General features: G+C 35.7%; 1 protein-coding gene across 4 annotated transcripts in view; it reads left to right on the forward strand.

Annotated features, from left to right (window-relative positions):
• AKAP6 (A-kinase anchoring protein 6) overlaps positions 1-19943 on the forward strand; it is a 252582-nt gene that overhangs the window by 167580 nt on the left and 65059 nt on the right. For all 4 annotated transcript variants that reach the window (XM_032444905.2, XM_032444906.2, XM_085549107.1 and 1 more), the window contains one exon: positions 5191-5311. In XM_032444905.2, the coding sequence (XP_032300796.2) occupies positions 5191-5311 (121 nt within the window). The remainder of the gene's footprint in view (positions 1-5190; positions 5312-19943) is intronic.

Consider the following 19943-nt stretch of genomic DNA (forward strand, 5'->3'; position numbering starts at 1 on the left):
AGCCTGAGTTCCTCTAGTTGCTCCTTGTAGGGCATATTCTCCAAGACCTTTACAAGCTTTGCTGCCCCTCTCTGGACCTACTTCAGCACTTCAGTGTCCTATCTGTATTGAGGTGCCCCAAACTGAATACTGTACCTGAGGTGGGCGCTCACCAGTTCCAAGTACAGGGTTAGGATGAAGATGTTGAATAGCAGTGGTCCCAGTACCGAGCCCTAGAGGACACCTGTTGTGACCGGTTAACTGGATTTAATTCCACTGACCACAATGCTTTGGGCCCAGCCATCCAGCCCGTGTTTCACCCAGCAGAGCAGGGTGGTATCCCTGTCAGTTCATAATAGTATGTGGCAAAAGGAGTTCAAAAGAACTGACTAGTGTACATTCTCATCCTGATACAAGTTTTCTGGTTACCAGAACATTCAGTAGAACTATTACTTTCAACTTCGTGTGAAAGGAATATCACTGAGCAAGGTGCTCTTTCTCCCTGTAACTTCCTTTTACAGTTGTTAACTAACTCAATGTTCAGGTCTTGGAAATACTGTTTTATTACATTACTAACTGTGAGGATAAATGAGTCTTGTAAACATCCCCTCTTATTATACAGAAAGATGACTGTTTTAGAAAAGTTGATGTGGGCTAATTATGTAGGATTACTGAGATCCTGATTACTTATGCAGAAATCTGTCAGTTTCTCAAACATGCTAGAGAAGCTTTTGCCAGCTATAAAAATAATTTGTTCAGAATTGATATGTATATGTATATAGATGTGTACTGGGGGTTAAGTGTTCAAAAACAGCTTCTAATTTTGCAGCTGGAGTTGAATGTGAGCGAGACTTCAGGTTGGAATTCTGTGTGGGACACAACACTGTAAGACAAACAGAGTTACTTTTCTTGAGGATAAAGGCTATAAAGAAAGCTTTAAGCCTCATGAGAAAATCCAGTCTGTAACTCTACACATCATACATAAAGCAGATAGGGAGACTCTTGGCTGCTTTTGTCTGTATTCATAATTTCCTGCGTAATACTGGCAATGATGATCTTGTGGTGTTTTCTGTTTCTGTGCTGTGGCCATCTTTCTGGGCCTTTGTGACCATCTTAGGCCTTATAGACTCAGCAGTAGATTGAAGGGCCAAAGGATGTGAGGGAGATAGACTGGCCATGCATTTAACCATTATTGAAAACCTGATGGGCTGAATTCAGATGGAAAGCTTAAATTTGATCTTGTCTGAGGCATTGCATTGAACACAGTGATAATGCCTTCCAGCTACAAGTACATAGCTTTGAAAATAAATTTTATGCAGCTTTTCCTTACTACATAAAAACTGTAAATATTAGTTCTGTAGTAGGATGAGCAGGTAGGTATCTGAGATCTCTACAGACAAGAAGATGTTCAACTAACTGGGAAAATTAGGGTATCTGTCCATTGTCTGTTGTGGACACTGGGCCCAGGAGAAAGGAGTATGTCTCCAGGGAGAAAAAGAATTAGTGTAGATGGAGAATTGTTTATACAGTGAGGCAGTGATTTTGTTCAGTAAATAGCTAAGCTGATATTGCAGTAGTAGTAGAAATTAGTATCTGCAGAACAGGATGATGCCTGTTACTCTGTAAACAACAAGATTTCCTGCAGTGTAGAACTTGTTATGACAATAGGGAGGGTTGTGTGTATGGAATATGAGACAATGTTAACATCAGAATATTGATTTTTCTTATATCTGCCTAATAAAATGTATGTAAAGGAGTTCCAAAAAACGATGACCCAGAAACCTGAAAGAACGTTGTGCCTGGCTGATATTTTTGGCAGGAATACCAGCATGTTTACAGTACTTCGAAATACTTTGTGAATGATGCCATCAAAGAAGTAATACAAACTTCACGTTTGTGTTAGATGTGGCAAAAAAGGCTAATAGAAATAGCTTCGCATTCCTTTTTATTTATTAATGCCACAGACGAGTCGGTTTTCTCATGAGGGAGGTGCTCATGAATTTTCATTCAAAATAATAAATTGATGTCCACATTTTAAGAAATATGTTTAGGGTTCAAGGGATTAGATGTGCAACTCTGCATATCTGATTTCCTGTTTACCAAGATAAAATATACTTCTTAATGTCATTTCAGTTATTATGTAGCTAATGATTTTAGCTTATTAACCAACAAACCTATATAAAGACAACCCATTAAAGACAACATTAAAGCTTTCATGTTGTTATCTACTAGACAAAACTTTTCTGTAGCTTTCGTTTGTAACACTGGCATAGTATTTTAGAGGTTATGCTTTCCTTCACTCTGCCTGTAGCAATATAAAACAGATCTGCTAAGCCTATGAAAAGAAAACTATTCTCCATGTAAGAAACATTCAATATACCATGTAAATACTGACAGGTACATTTTAATCTTAACATGTCACTGATACTATGTTTACAGAATGTTTTAAGTATCTTTTTAGCAACTTAATTTATCTTTTTTTCCAGATAGTAATTAAAGAGTAGACAATATTTTCCATTTAGATTTAAGACATTCATTTTCAGAACAAAGCTTTTATTTGAAAAACATAAGAATTATTTCAGAACTATTATAAATACTGCAGTCAATTATTATTATTGTTGTTGTTGTTATTATTAATGATGCTTTAAATTTCATTATCTTCAGGTTCAGGAAAATAAGAGCAGTAGACAGTTTGCTCAAGTGTTCCCAGTTAAGTTTTTTTCCCTTCTGATTGTAAAATAAATAAGGGGAAAGAGGCAAAAGATCTAAAGTTATGGGGGAAAAAAAAGAAATCACTTCTTGGGATGAATCTTGTTTCTTTCAGTCTTTATTTTGGGTTAAGATGTTTAGAACGTTAGCTAAAAATCAAACTAGATAACAGCAGGACAGTGCTTATTTGGGTTCTGTAAAGGTCAACAAGAAGTGCTTTTGTGTGTATTTAAAAGATCAATTCATTCTCTTATACCAATAAATAGACAAATTTGGATTGTAACCAAAATGTGGTTCAGTAGATATAAAGCAGGTGTTTGGATCCAGCATGTGTTCTGCACATTATATTGAAATCCCAGTTCACTTCCTGGTGCTGTTTCCAAAGGCCCATCCCACCCCACTTTGAGACCATGGAAGACCATGAATGTCGGATGTTAGGCTTTGATTCAGTCAGTTTCATATCTTAATTCAAATATTTCACTGATACAAATGGACCAAGTCCAACGGAATCAGGACTAATTTACATGGAATGAGATTGAGCCTCTTGTATGATAAAACACATGTTTTAATAAATGTCTATCAGTTTTATGACACTGGATAATACTTGGATAAGACAGAAGGGGACTAAAGGAGCACTAGATACTAAATGTAAAAAATGGTTATACTCTTTTCAGAGGAGGATATAAAGATTCAATATCACTTCTAATACAGTACTGAAAATAGAATTTAGTTTTATTTTAGTTTCAGAATGATATTTGAGAGAAATGGCTCCTGAAAGAGAAGAAAAGCCCTGAACTCCCAATGAAACTATTATATTTCAACTATAGTGCTTTTTTTGTACGCTAGCTCTTCTTTGTAATTGCACCATTGCTTACTTTCTGAGGACTATGAGTAGTTTGAAGCAAATACACCTCATAAATTATTGAGTAAAAGTACACTAAGTACAGTGGATTAAACTGGAGTAACTTCAAAAGTGGGAATCAACACTTGGGCATTATACAAGGCTTCCTTTATTGTCAGATTGTTGAAAATAACACCAGAGAAGGCAAATAGTTTCCCATCACTCCTCTCCCACTTTCTCTCTCTTTTTCTTTCTTTCTTTCTTTCTTTCTTTCTTTCTTTCTTTCTTTCTTTCTTTCTTTCTTTCTTTCTTTCTTTCTTTCTTTCTTTCTTTCTTTCTTTCTTTCTTTCTTTCTTTCTTTCTTTCTTTCTTTCTTTCTTTCTTTCTTTCTTTCTTTCTTTCTTTCTTTCTTTCTTTCTTTCTTTCTTTCTTTCTTTCTTTCTTTCTTTCTTTCTTTCTTTCTTTCTTTCTTTCTTTCTTTCTTTCTTTCTTTCTTTCTTTCTTTCTTTCTTTCTTTCTTTCTTTCTTTCTTTTCTTTCTTTTCTTTCTTTCTTTCCTTCCTTCAAAATTACCATGCACGTGGTATCCTAGTTATTATTAACTGAAACTGCAATAGCATTAATAACATTAGAAATAATGTTTAGTTTATTGTTTCTTCATTGAAATACTACTAATTTTTATTTTTAATAGCAATTCTAAAGATGCAGAAACCTAAAACATTTTTCAATAATCAGCTTCAGTGAAACGTGCAATTGTTTGATCAGCCCGTTGTGTGTTTTTTGTTGTTTTTTTTTATACTACTGACAAGGCTTTTGTTAACTCCAGTTCTGGATGTTTGGAGATCTCTTTCCAAAGGGTGTCTTTTTGACGAATGTGCAGTTTTTTAGCATGTACTTTCTGTCTTGTAGTATGGTGTTTGAGAAGAAACTATGCTTTACTTATTCACTAAGCTTTCAATGGAGAATCACATTAATCCTTTTAAGCTCCTTATTCTAATGATTTATTTTGTTGAAAACCGTAGTGATCCTCCTTTGAATTTTAATGATTGCTGGCTATTCAAGAATTCATTGTTTTGACTTCCTGTCCTTACCTTTGTTTCTTACATGTCTGTAGGGAACACCTGTCTAATACTGTATCTGGCCTTAGTTCTCACTGGCTTACCATATTCACTCAAGCCTATCTTAAGGCCTTAAGTTGAAATGCTAGCTACTCATCCATGAAAATAAATGTAGGATATTTACAGAGATAGGCAGATAGACAGCAGAGGGATGGCTGAGTGGATTGAGTCATTTTTCTGTGAAAATAATATTTTTATATCAGTTGTATTGGAATGATAATTGCAAAGTTTACTCAATATAAAGTCAGCGCTTTAAAAACCATTAATCAACATTATCTGTGGAGGATTTATATTTCAAAAACTTTGAAGCAAATGCCGTATGCCAATAGTTGTCAGGATTTGGCATCAGCCACTGAATTTAGGTCATGGCACTGGCTTAAATTGGATTTCAGTTTTCATTTTCCTCAACTCTGTATAAATACAGAATGTCTCTTTAGAAATATAACTAGGAACATCATGAGTTTTCAAGAATATATTATTCTAATACAAGATTTTAACAACTACACTGTATTTATGCATAATACATTTTGTTCCTTATCTACAGCCTTTTGGACTTTGATTCAGAATACCAGGAGCTCTGGGATTGGCTGATTGACATGGAATCCATTGTGATGGACAGCCATGACCTGATGATGTCAGAGGAGCAGCAGCAGCATCTTTACAAGGTTAGTGTTACCGTTACTGCCTTTACCTAGCTATAGAAGATCTGATTAGCTTGACAAGTCTTTCTCTCACAGGATATCGCCGCGTTCATTGTATGTATCATGGTGTCTATTAGAATTCCTTTCCCTGTCCCCAACCTCATTTCCATCCCCTGTGCGCTGACAGGCTGCACCGACATCATAATTGCAAGAAAGTTCCCTTTATCACATTCTATTTGGTGTAATTCTATAGAAGGACAAAGATTTGTCTTCAAGATGAATAGAAATAAATGAAACGACATTAATAAATAGAATGAAACAAAATGAAGGAAAAAAAATAAAATGGTAGCATTTCACAAAACGTGTTTTGATTGGAGCTTTCAGCTGAATTTTCATCCACCTTTCAGAACACTTCTGGGAAGAAGGAAATTTGCCTTGATTTTGGCTTGCTGCTGCCAGAATACAGGACTCTTCCAATTTAATTGTTACTAGTTATACATAAAGCAGTTGTTGTCATGTTAAGCCATCACACTGGCCTTTTGATTTCAACAAAATGATTTTGGACTTGCATATTGATAATACAGGTTTCAGATATGTGTGCATGCTTATATACACACACAGAGTTTCTCATATTCGTAGTAGTAGCCTTAGCTGAAAAGCTTTTTTTTTTTTTTTGAGGGGGGGGGGGGGGGTATGATTACTTAGAGGAAGTTGTCCAAAAAAGAGTGATTTGATCCTAAAACTGATTCAGGCTTCATTCTGTGTCAGAGAAGCTACAGTCTACAGGTACTAGGGGTGGTGGGGAAAAGAAAGGAGGGGCTTTTGACAGAGATATCAGGCTGCAGTAAATCTTCCTCATTTAGGCAATTTTTATTGAAGTAATTCTGACAGTTGTCATCCTTGAATTGCTTTGAGCATATGGCATATTTCAAAGAGCAGATTGTGAATCATAAAAAATAAAATTAATAACTAACCACAGAATCAGCAACAGTATAATGACAAGAAACAACTACCCTCTAGCTTTTTTTTAAATTTCTTTTTGCATAAATGGTACATTCAAGGTCAAATAGAAGTTGTTTTCTTTCTTTTATGATAGTATGATTTGATAATTTATTAAACATAATTTAGTTTTTCCAGCTTTGGTTTCCTATTTTCTTGATGGTCTTCTTGCATTTTATTCTCTCTAATTTTAGTCCTTTTATTTAAAATACCTTATGAAAAAGGATTAAGATATGTTTAGGAATGGTTAGATATGGACTATTTTACTCTGCAAGTGAGTTTAATTCAGTAGTCTCTATTTCTTGGTCAATCATTTATTTTTGCTAACGTTTCACTAATTTTTCCTGTCTTTCCAAATACTTAAGCAGAATAAGTTGCTCGAACAGTTCTTGTTCACAAGCTCAGAAATAATTTGAGAAGTTTAGAAATAAGCAACGTAAGTTTAGAAATAAACAATTTCAGAAGTGGATATAAACTTTTTGCAAGTCTAGCACAGTGTGTTTTGGCAGTGTCTGTTCTTATAAGATGATGTCTCTCATGTAGACAGTGATAGAACTAGAGGCAATGGTTCCAAGCTGCGGCAGGGGAGATTCAGGCTGGACATCAGGAAATATTACTTTTCTGAAAGGGTAGTCAGGCATTGGAATGCACTGCCCAGGGAGGTGGTGGAGTCACCAACCGTGGGAGTGTTCAAGAAACGTTTGGATGTTGTGTTGAGGAATATGATTTAACTGGGAAGTATTGGTGATGGTTGGACTGGATGATCTTTTAGGTCTTTTCCAACCTTGATAATTCTGTGATTCCATGATTCTATGAGTATGTACGTGTCTAATCTAGCTATAAGTCTTAGTAGTATACTTAAAATAAAATAATAATTATAAATAACATTTTAGGAAGAAAGTAAGCTCATAAATATGAAAAAGCCAAAGTGCTTATACAGCACAAGTATTTTAGGTGCTGTTTAGTATGCCTTCCATTCTGATATCTAAATGTAGCCATTAAAAATAATTTTAGACAGTCAGAAGGTGATAAACACGTAGTGAGAAGAGGACAGTAATTTATAAATTCCCTGGCAGTAGAGGGTGAAGGCAAAATGAGAAATACTGTTTATTCAAGATGGGGAGTATTCATCTTTTATTATTACCAAATTCTGTCTTATGATACATGTGATACTTCCAAAAGCAGGGAGTTTGTCAGAGACAATAACTGTAACTTGAACAGCATGCACACCAGCACTGCTTCCTGTGCAGAGTCAACTTACTTGCACTTTCCCCAGCAAGGGCATCTGCTCAGCAATACAGCCCCTGTCTCAAAAGTACTGACCACTACAAAACCTCTTGAAGAAGGGTAGAAAGAAACAGACTGCTTATCCTCTTAACAGGAAATATTCTCTGAATATACCTTCATAGTGAAAGCAGAAAGCAAATTGGTAAGGAACAAAAGGAAATAGTTAAACAATTAGAAATTTTCAGTTTGGTTAAGAGATGGCTGAGAAGTGTCCATAAACCAGGATGAGTTCAGGTAATGTAAAAAGCTTGAGTGAATAGCATTAAGATCTATTAGCCTTTCAAAAGAAAACAAACAAACAAACAAAAAACAATAACAACAAAAACGCACCAAATAACCACCTCCCAAAGAAATGTTGAAACTTCAGACCTTTAAAAGTAGACGAGAAATAAATAATAATAATAAAAAAATCTATACTAGCAAAAGATGAGAGATAAATCAGTAGGACTTTATCATCCTTAACTTCTGAAATTAACAGAATAAATGCCATTAATAGTTTTTTCGGTTTTTTTAAGTGCCCAGTATCAGATGTGATACTCTTGCTTTGTTTGGTTTTTTTAAAGTTTTGTCCAAGCTGGTGGATGATCTAGAGCTCAAAGCCATTGGTCACCTGCACTGCTTACTGTTCTCTTCACTGTGAACAGAGCCATTCTACTCCATATGAAATCTGTAAAAAGATATTCAGGTCGTTTTATTATTAGAATTCCTTAGAGGTGTGAGGTGTCGTGAAAACACAGGTCTTGCTTTTGTCATCCTTACCAGTTACATTTTCAAATATGAACTTTCTAATTGCACTCCCTGCATTTTTTTTTTTCCTATTCTTCTAAATCCACAGATCTGTCTTCTTAGTTATTGAGCTGATAAGCAATTGCACCTATAAGCCAGCTTAGCAAACTACCCATAGCAGGGACCTGGCTGTGGTACCACTGTTACCAACATTGATCATTGCCCCTAGGATGTGTATGAATGGAATGGAACAGCAGTAACATGGGTAAATTAGAAGAGAAAAGCATACATTAAAGCCACTTAACATAACACATTAATGCTAAAATTGCATATAGGAAAATAAAATACATTTTTACGGTTAGACTATTTTTCCAGTAGTCTATTTTCAGATTTAATAGAGATTTAAGTTAACTCTCTGCTTAATTTTGTTTTCTAATATTCTGGGAGGTTCATGGTTTTTTTTATTAGGATCCTTATTATCTCTTTAACCAGGTTTTATTGTGGCCTTAATATAAGAAAAGCAGAACAGCCATTCCTTTTTTTTTTTTTTTTTTTTAAACTCTGAATATGTATTCTGACTTCCCCACATTTCCTAGACTTTAGTGCAAAGACAAGCAAAAATAGAAAACTATTCTTCCTTCAGTTTCTTCCCAGTGTTCCCCTGCAGCTCTAAATGATTTCAGCTTTTCACTCTTAAACTAATGATTTTGAAAATTAACTGGTGTGTGATGGAATGGCAGTCACAGAACACACAGCTGAGAGTTTATCTGTCCCCTAATACCATATCTATTAACTGGTAAAAAAAAATTGAAAGAAACATTCCTTTTTAATTTTTTTTTGCTTTACTCTCACTTCTTTGTACTGCAGTAACAACTCAGTTTAATGCCTAATGTATCATGTTTATTTCATTTTAATCTACTACATGTAATCCTGATCTCATAAGCTCTAAGTACACACAACTTGCGTTAACTTCAGCTGCATTCATATGCCGTTACCAAAGGATCAAACCCAAAGAATTTAAACTCTGCTAATTAGCCCTTTAGTGAGAACTTGAGTAATTCTGCACCTTGAGTGTTCAAAAATGAAGCAAATCAGTATTTACTGGAACTGGGGAGATTAGAAATGAGTATACTAGGCAGAAAAGTTAATGATAATTCTTTCCATTTCCCTCAGAAGATTAATTGCAAAACTTAATTGTGTTAGATTAAAACCCCATTTAAATAAGTACAGTATGATTGTTCAGACTGTTCGCATGTTCAGAATAAAATTAACTAAACATTTAAAAATATCAAATAAAAGAAATTGTATTTTTCATTTTGGTTACAAGTGATGGATGTTGTTTATAATACAAACTGCATGTGCTGTGTAAGATCTGCACTTATAAGTCCTCAGAAAATGTGGGCATGAGAGCAGGAAGAAAACCCTATGTAGTACCTCAGAGATTGTGAAAAGGTGCTGTTGGTATGGCATTCGGGCAGGCTAACTGCAAAACTGCTTATTTTGCGGCAAGCAGCCCCCTGGTTTAAATCACATTAGAACGCACATCAAAAGCTAAGGATACGCTTCAAAACATGTTGAAAACTGCGTAAGGTGCTGCTGCTTCCTCTGGGTGTGCTGCTGCTCCACTGGCCGCCCTCCTGGCGCGGCCTGGGCAGCCCGAGTGGATCAAACAAACCCTGCTGAAAGTTTCCCTCATTTGCATCACTTCTAGACAGCCCTGTCGTACTCTTTGCTGACAGGAAATCACTGTCTTTGTCACCTTTTTTCAGTGATCTCCTTTTGGCAGAGATTGGCCATGTGACCAGGATTAATCACAACAGTTCTGGCTCGGAACTCAATGACATGTTTTCTTCAGCACTTCAATAATGGTGTAGAGGAGTCAGTAGGAAATGACTACATTAATTTCAAAGTGAAAAGATAATTAACACTTAAGGACTAGTGCTATAACCTATGGAGCTATTATTCAAATTAAAACTAATTTATTGAAAACTTGTGAAAAAAAAAAAAAAAAGCCCTTTAAAGCAACTGTTAAACTAATCTTGCAAGAGTCCCTGAGTTTAACATGAAGAAAAAACTATATTTAACGCCATAATATAAATACTGAGAAACTTCCACGTCTGAAACTAGAGGCCTAAGTATGTAAAGTGCTTACTTAGATGATATGAATAGGATACTGGCAAACAAAAGCAGCAGTGTGCTCCTCGAATGCTGTGCTTAAAGGAGTTTCCTTGGCAACAGAAATGCAGTTCCAAAAGTAGACAGAACTTTCCTCAGAAAACATACTATTAATAACAACCTTCCGGAACAACTTGGAACAATTTGACTACTTGGCAATAATAATGCCAAGTGTTCTGCAAATTAATCTAACACATAACAGTTGTATGTTTCTCTTGCCTGTAATTCTCCTGAACCGGAGGACTGAGTTTTCTCCAGGCAGAGGATACAAATGTGTGAAGCAGTTCCAAATGCTGCAATAGAAAGAGGGCTCAAATAGCAGCAGCCTAGAAGTATCAATTTGTGTGCTTCGTATCATTTTAACTTGTAAAACAGATTAGTTTAATTGGATTACTTTGTTCCATTTAAAATGAGTCCTGCATACCTACTGAAGTTGCATTGTAGTTCGGTCTTTATTTCAAGCAGATTTTCTATATAAAGAAAACTTATTAAAAGATTAACAGCCTGAAGAGTGATATATTTGGGCAATATGCTTAGGGGATTGGTTATAAGTGAGAGAATGTGAAGATTTTTTTGCTCCTACAATGCATATTCTGCAGGGTCCAGACAGCCTTTTCGCTAGTAATGTTTCAGTGGTGCACAGGGCTGCTGAAGTTGTTAGTGAAAGAAGATGGTGGCAGGTACTGCAAAGAAACTCTCAGCACACTGCAGGATTAAGCCCCTTGTAGGTAGTAACTACAAATCTACTATGCATGCAGTACTTTTAGGTGTGTCATCATTTCTGTATGAGCCAAGAGAATAAACTAATTTTAGATTTGCCTTGCCACTAAGGATTATTAGAATTCCACTGAAGGCCATGAGTTTACTAGACAGGCAAAGTAGACTCTGCTGCCGCCTTGACTTTTCTTGAATTCATGGATCTAAAGGTTAAAAGTAATCAATATCTCATTGTGCAGCCTGATAATAAGTAATAACCGTGATGGTAAAATCTAAATGATTGCAGATAGCGCTTAGGTGTGTTGAGTCATTTGGGAAGGTGTTGGTTTTTTTGTGTTGGTTTTTTTTTTGTTGTTGTTGGTGGTGGTGTTTTGATTCTTTTTGTTGGTGTGTGTGGTTTGGTTTTAATTGCAATCAGAATAGTTATTATAGTTGGCTAATAATTTTTTTAGGCTCGCTTGCAAAAATCACCACCATTTCAAAATACATCTTTAATGTTAGCAAATCATGTCCCAAATTAAACCCCAAAGTGAAAGCTTTTATCTGATTAAACTTATGTAATTTAAAAAAAAAAAAAAAAAAAAAATCCACTAAGTTGTATGTATTAAGATACTCAGTAGTTATAGTAAATTAGAGCATGTACTTGTGTCTTCATATGTGTAGTGACATTTGCATCAGTGTCAGCTATCGTTTGCTTTTGACACTGTAGTATGTTTTTAACTGTCACATAGAGTAAAATAACTTCACTGAATTTTTCAGTAAACTCTAAGTTCAGTCACTGTCTTCATTAAGTTCTGTAGTTTCCATGTACTACACGGGATTTTTATTTTTAATTTTTCCAACAGATTAAAAACCTCTATTACTTTCCACACTAGGTAGGAAAATCAGCTGTTTTATGTGAGAGATCTTGGAAATATCTGTCCCAGACACCCCATGCAGTAATAAAAGTTTGTCTCCTATATGAGCTTCAGCTAAAGGATCTGACACAACGGGGCTTCCTAGTCTTTTATGGTAGGGAGTTGGTTAACATTTTCTACCCAATTATTTTCAATTGCACTGAAGTGAAAACTTCTCTGTGATGTATACCATAACAACCAGCTAATTTTTCAATGATCAATGTGTTTAACTTCAAAATACAAATGAATTCCTTCCACCTCTGGAAAGTTCTATATTTTCAATAGCAGCAAATGAATATAAGTTTGGCAAAAAAATCTTCCTTAAAATAGACAAATTTTAGGTTTTAATATATTGTATAATTACAACAGGAAAACACTAATTATCATGCCAACAGAATTACAAATTACGCTTGAAGCATAAGTGAAGAAGGAATAAGAAAAATATTTTTACATCTTCTTGGTTGCTTCCCTAATACATTTCAAATGTAAACATACATTTTTAAAGATGTTACAACTTCTAGAGAAGAGAAGACTCCCTGTGTTTCCAAAAAAAAAAAAAAAAAAAAAAAAAAAAGTGTCTTCACACGTTTCCCAAGAATAAGTGAGTTTCTCCTTTTTCTTCCCAGCATGACATTGAAGATGAACTTCACATTGTAGCAAAGCAGTATTTACTAAGCTTGTAGCAAAAGCCAGCACAGCTTTTGGGAGATTAAAGCAGTGTGTCTAGAATGAAAGAGGCATTGGACTTCAAACAAAAGTAAATGTGTACCACATAGCTGTCATCACCATTCCTTACTACAGCTGCAAAATGTGGACAATTTATAGTCATCACGTCAAGCATCTTAGTCAACTCCACATGCTCTGTCTTTGTGCCCTTGCTGGTATAAAATGGTAGGATAAGGTCACAAACATTGGGACCTTAAAGCATTATGAAAGATTCAGTTCTGAAGTAACAGTCTTGCACACTCTGCAGTGGTGGTTTGACTGTCTGTGTCCAGCAGTAAATTTTCCCAAACCATTTTCTGTTCATCAAGTATTTTAGTTCACTTTAGTTTTTGTTTTTGTTTTTTTGTTTGGTTTTTCGTTTTGTTTTTTGTTTTTGTTTTGTTGTTTGCTTGTTTAAATTAATTGGCAAGTTAATTCACCTTGAAAGGAAGGTGAAAATTACTACATTCAGTATATTCTATATTCCAGGACTGCATAGCATTCAAGGTAGGAAGGACAAGGTAGGAAGGTGTGCCCTGGTGGCGCAGTGGTAGGAATGCCGCTTTGCAACACCGGTGGCCCAGGTTCGAATCCCCCCTGTGGCGCAAGTGGTAGAAGTGCCACTCTGCTTCACAGGAGGCTCGAATTCCGGGGGTTGGACTTGATGATCTCCAAGGTCCCTTCCAACCCGCACAAGACTGTGACACTGTGACATGAAGATTGCTCTCAGATATACTTATTATTGGTCTAGTCACTGAGCTAAGAGTTTCTAATAAAAGATGTCATGCTTGTGTTATTACACTTGCAGTCATAACAGCTGGTATAACAGTGCTGGTGCTACAGTGTTTTTCCTTGCCCTGAGTAGAGTAAAGAAGCTGTATGATGTCCCAAAACATGGGCATGCTCTGATTTAAGTTCTTCTTAAGATCATGACTAGATCACATACAGACCATATGTAAGTCCTAGAGCTGCCCACTGAGGCTAATATTTAATGTCTTACCATAGGTTTTAGGATTCTGGAGATGTATTTTCAGTGTTGCATGTTGAACTTGGCTTACTTGGCTTGAATAAAGTCAGTAGGAATTAGCTGACTAAAAGAAACTTTTTGGAAGGAATTTTGCAATTTGCACTCACAATTCATTTGTGAAATCTCAAATACATTAATGACAGATAAAGAGATTGGATGTCTGTAAGGAAGTCTGAAGAAGCTAGGACTGATTTATCTTTCTTACACTGTATCTAACTCTGCTGCTTTAGTCAGCATTTCACTGCTGTTGTTCTGGGTTCCAAAATCATGTACTACCAATTAAGCATATACAACAAGTATGTAACATAAAAATGTCTCAGTTGAGTCAAAGAACAGTGAATCTTACAGCATTCCCCAGCAATCTTCCTTCTTTGAGGCTATCAAGCAATCCTGACCTTAGGTCAAAGTAGAGAAGTCCGTAGTGTACACTACCTCAAGTGGTTTCTCAGACCAAACTCTGCATGGTAAAGAGCTGCCTTCTGTGTGACATGTGTGCAGGTCTCTGTCCTAAAAGTACCTTCTACTGGTCTCCTTTGGTGGCCCATAATATTCATGCTGGAAAGCACAGTAAATAATATGTTAAAGTAAGACAAAATTAGAACAATAACAGTATAATTCTTGGTGGTATATGTGAACGGGTTAATCTTTTTTTAGCAACTTGGTGGATTGGACTTTTTTACTGCAATACAGATGAAAAAAAAACTTGCTAGTGCTTTGGATGACAGTGAAAATATAAGGGACAATAGTGTTACCCTATTTCTCATGTTACTTGCCAAGTTTTAATTAATTTTCATATTTTTTTCCCCACATAATTCTGCAGCATAAAATGTATTTTCTGAAGTCATAGGGTTTATGTTTTATCCATGATATTTTTCTTCATAAATGCAATACAGGAAATATTTTTTATTTCCCCATTTCTCCTCATGAGTATATGTCATAAGTAACTGATATTGTAGTATTTATTTAAAAAAAAAAAAACAAACTCAAATGACCATACAAAACCTTACCAAGGTTTTCTAGGTGAAACCCAAATTCACTAAATCTTAGTTAACTTGAAGTTGCAGCAACTTTGATTCATACATATCAAAATCATAAAAATTATGCTACAGTGAGCTGTACCAGCTTACAATCTCTTTTTGTTTTATTTTTCACACTTATAAAAATGTACATAAGGTAGATATTCTCTTTATGTATTTTATACAAAGTTCTTTTATTTATTTGTAATATTTAAAAACTTTTTTACAAGTTTATAATTACATGATTTTTTTTTTTTAATGTATTTTACTAAAAATATCTACAATATTTTGTGCTACCTTCTCTTTCTATCAAGGTAAAATAAGCAATCATTATACATAATTTCATCCATAGCTGTTGCAGTTGTAGTTGTATTGGGCTTAGGGTTGATTCCACCCAGCTCCCAAGGCCAGTGGGATATAACTGGCCTTTTGAGGATGCTGACATTTTAGAATTGCAGAAAACACAGTTGTCATAAGATAGCAGATGAGCTGTAAATATTAAAATTTGTCTCAATTGAGAGATGCTTTTGGGGGAATGCAACAGTTGCTCCCTTCAGTCATCGTTGCAAAATGATGGGTGTGGTTGCAGATGTGCAGAACATTCTCCGTGTGTGTCACAGAGCAGATGAGCAGCATGTCAGTGACTGCAGAGATAGCTTATAGCCTGTACAGTGATCCACTGGGAGAAGAGGTCATCTGTGAAGACTAATTTAGATTGCTAGAGTAGTCCAGCCTCTAAGAAATGGAGGTTCTTCCAAGGGGTAATTCAGGGTGAAAGCTTAAGCTAAGCACTAAGATAGTTTCAGGAAAAACCTTTTCTCTATTATCTCTCTCCACTGATTGTATAAAGAGATTATGAAGATCAGCCTCACTCAACATTACCTCTCACTGACTTTCTTCCTTATCATGAAAAGAGGGTTTTTTAGTACCATTGTGTCATATCTGTGCAATATTCCAGTTTGAAACCCTGCTGTGATGCATCCAGAATTTGACAGACATTACACTGGAGTTTGATCATCTCTGCTGTACCAATTGATTTTGCTTAGAAATGGAAGATGATGGATAAAGGATTTCTGTTAGAGATTTTCAGGTGGTAACTTTATAAAGATGAACGTTTCACTTTTTGAATGAGCTATTGAGACAGACATACAGGGTTTTTCCTGGCTATCGTCAAAGAAGACTATGTGTTTGCTAGAAGAGAGGAAGAACAATAATTCCTGAGACCTCTTAGATTCTTAGCGTGTGTGGAGAGGTCAAGTAAAGACCATCAGATATGAGAAGTAGTTAGTCCCATGATCCACTATGCAGATGAACTTATAGAAAGTTCATCTATCTCTATTGTTTTGCTTTGAGTTTTTATCAAGTGTATCTTGATAAAGTTAGGTTTCTTTCTTCTCCATCAAGTCAATAGTCACATCATAATGTGAGTGCGGAAGAATTTTGCCTTTTTTTTCCCCACATATTAGCACAGCTCCCCTTTCTCTCCCTCTCCTCCTCCTCCCTCCGCCCCCTCTCCCTCCACCCCCAACCCCCCCCAAAAAAAAACCAAACAAACAAACAAAAAAGAAACAAAAATAAAAACAACCAGAAAAGCATTCTTTCTTAAAAATATGTGGTAGTTACTTATTGCTTTGCCTTAGACAAAAGAAAAAGAAATGTATAACTTCTAACTGATTTAATCTTAAATTATGTTTTGAGCATTTTTTTTTGTTTGCTGTCTAGTAGAATGTGTGAGGTGTTAATGCCAGACTGCCAGTAATGAGAAACTTTAAAAAAAAATTATAGATGAGGGGGAGAGAGGATAAAAACACGAGAAAATTGCCTCACTTTCTCCTTTGCTTCTGTCTGCTGGGCCTTTCTGCCCACTCTTCCTTATCACATTAATGGCTCTATAGTCTAATTGTAGTTAGTTTCCTGGCTAAGCAGAGATTGAAATTCACAAGGTGCCTTATTGAAATTAGAAAGACTTGAAGGTATTTGTTTTGTTCAGTTTTATTAAACATAAGAATGATTGTTTTGTGAATATGGTCAAACAATTCCTCATTAATCCACATGTTCCCACTGCAATTGGTAACTCATTTAGCATGATCAGAGGATTAAACACAACACTGCAGGTGTCAATGCACATGAAAACTGCTGGCCTGGGCCCCCTAAGCCCACCAAATCTTAAGAGTCTTAAGAGTTAAATAAGGACCCAGTTTCAGTCTAGTCCTTTTCTCTTGTTTTCCTAATATAGCATATGATATCTAAGACAACAGTTACCATAGATAGGAAGGTACTATCTATGAATATCAACTCTTACAGTGATTTTGAGCAACCAGAAAAGTGGTATTCCAGATTAAAAGAGTTCTGCTTCGAGGAAATAGAAACAGTGACTTAAGATTGATCAGAATGACACAAAAAGTAAACATAAAACTATAGAAGGGCTTTCTTAACCAATAGCAGAAACAGAAAATGGAATATGGTATGGTGCTAGGAGCTAGGAGCTAGCCCATGTGTAACTGGAAACATAAAACATTTCTTAATTGTATCTCTTCCCCAGCACCATCCAGGGGGAAGATTTAAATGTAAAGCAAGTTTAGCATGTATAGTGCCTCAAAAACCCAGAGAAGTGCCAAAAGACAAACAGAACATACACACAGACTTAAGTCAAAAGAACTTGTGAAGCAGGTTCAGATCATCTGAAAAGATGCATGTTTTAGTGCAACATATGCAGTGTGGCAGGCAACATACAAAGTATAAAGAAAAAATGTTCTTGATGAAAGAACATGTAGGCAGATTAAGTATTGTAGATATTTTTGGAGTTAAATGTATAGTGGCTGAAACCATTAAGAATTTAAGGTTTTAATGAAGATATCTGTAATGTAACTTAAGCAGATCTGAAGATTCTTAGTGTTCTGGCAACGCAGAAGGCTGCCAGGCATTCAATTGCTATATTTGCAACTATGCTATTAGATCAATGACTAATTTGATACCAGCTGGATCGTGGAGCCAGCTGCAGTGCAACACTGATAAGGATCAAAATTAGACTGGAAAGATGCAACCAAGCACTGCAGATGTGCAATTAAATCATGATGAGGCCAGTTGATAAATGTAGTCAGTCAATAAAGAACCTCTGAAATGAGAGGACATCATCACTTAAAGTTTACAGTAGTTGTTTTATAAGAATTCTACACACCAGTAGCCACATATCTGTACAAACTTTGATTTCAATTGCAAAGCAGCAAACAAAAGTAACAGATTATTTGCTGTTTCTTCTCTAGCATTCTGGATAAACAGAATGTGTTTCAAGAAGAATAAAATCTAGGTGTCAAGTTGAAATTCGCACAAAACACCCTAGAATTCATCAAAACAGAATTCCATTAGTCTGATATAAATTATGAAAAAGACTAAGCGGCAAATTAGAGACCATGTAGCTGCAGATATTAAGGCAGAATGGATAAATGATCAGACATTTAGTGGTCAGACAGCACTGGAGTAACTTGATCCTCGTATCAAGTGCTGGACATATTTCTACTAATTAATGAACAACACCAAGTCCTCCATAAAGGCACATCAACATGGTAGGTCACTTGGTTCGGAAACAAAGCAAGCAGTATAGAGTTTGTTTAAGGACGAATATCTGCATTTAGTTCAATTGTATGTAAGATACATATCTATAGACAGGTATTTTGTCTAACACCACAGATACTGAATAAGTGACTTTAGCTATTCCTGGCACACTTCAAAGTTACAGTATTAAAATGTCAAACAATAAAATGTGTATTTCATGGCAAACATTTCTGTTTGGCTCACATTAATTAAAATACAACTTTTCCTGTTGAGAAAGATTAAAAAGAAGACAGAATATCACTAGTTGACAGCAACAGGCAACAACAAACAGAATTATGTGAGCTATATGTGAGGAGCTTTTCACATCTTCTTTAAAAACAGCGTGTCCCATAACCTGTTTCTTGACTGGATGGCAAGGTGTGTTCTCCCTTGAGGACTAGACATATGCAAAGAGTGTGCTCTGCATGGCCATGATACACCAGCAGCTAGGAAATTCTGACCTTATTGCTAAAGCAAGTTTAAATGGCAGCTAAAATGTTCTGGTTCATATTGGCATGTTTAAGCAGTGAGGAAGCATGTTTTCTGCACTTTACGCAGGTGAATTCCTGCTAGAAAATGAATTTTCTACATGCTTCATTCCCTTCAAGCTAGTCTCTAGATTATTATATTATTATCTTAAATTGCATTTTATATAAGGCTATTATGCTCATAGGTGCTTTTATATGTTCAGAACATTTCTTCACTGTCTGGATTACCTCCCAGCATGCAGAGCTACAGCAATGGCAGATCTGATGTTTTAGACATTTGGTTTGATTAAAATCAGGTTAGACAGTTTGGATCATGCATGCAATTTGTTTCTAAATTCATTGTGGAGAAAAGGCTTCCAAGAAAGGTCTTCAATATTAATATATATGGTTCTTTAAGGCTAAAAATAGCCCAGAACACATGTATGCTGCATTGTTTTCTAGTGGGTTCTAAATTATTATCTCCTGAAAAACACGCTTCATTTACAGGTTCTTTGGAGGTTGCTGCATCTTTTATTTTAATTCTTTGTGTAGCTATTTAGTCTATCTTGATTGACTTAATCTGTCAGGTCCAGAATTTGCTATCCTAGTGATATAGCAGATTTTGATCAATTAAATCTCCTGACCATGCAGTCTCCCATTTTATGATCCTTAGTTGTCAGATCATTCAACAGCTGAGGATCTTTCCAAAGTTTTGACCTAAACTTATCTGTTCAAAAGTCTCACCTACTTGTCAGTAGCCAGCAGCTGCCTTACATTTCATATCAACTTCTTTTGTAGGTCTGAACGTACAGTATCAACAATTATTTGTACTGGTACCTGTTGTCACTCTTTTATATGAATGTTAAGATATTTTGACCCAAATATGTGTGCACAGGCGTCTCAGTTCCTGTGTCCTTTAAAGAAATGGGCTGGCCAACATGTATTTGTGTACCGTGTGATTAAACTTCCCAGGGAAGCTCCTGGAAAGCACTTGTAGGTCTCATCTAGAGAACTGACAGATATAGTGGGGTAGGCTGCTATGGAACCTTA

Source organism: Coturnix japonica, chromosome 5 (assembly GCF_054131305.1).
Source record: "Coturnix japonica strain WE chromosome 5, WE-NBRP24, whole genome shotgun sequence".
NCBI lineage: Eukaryota > Metazoa > Chordata > Aves > Galliformes > Phasianidae > Coturnix > Coturnix japonica.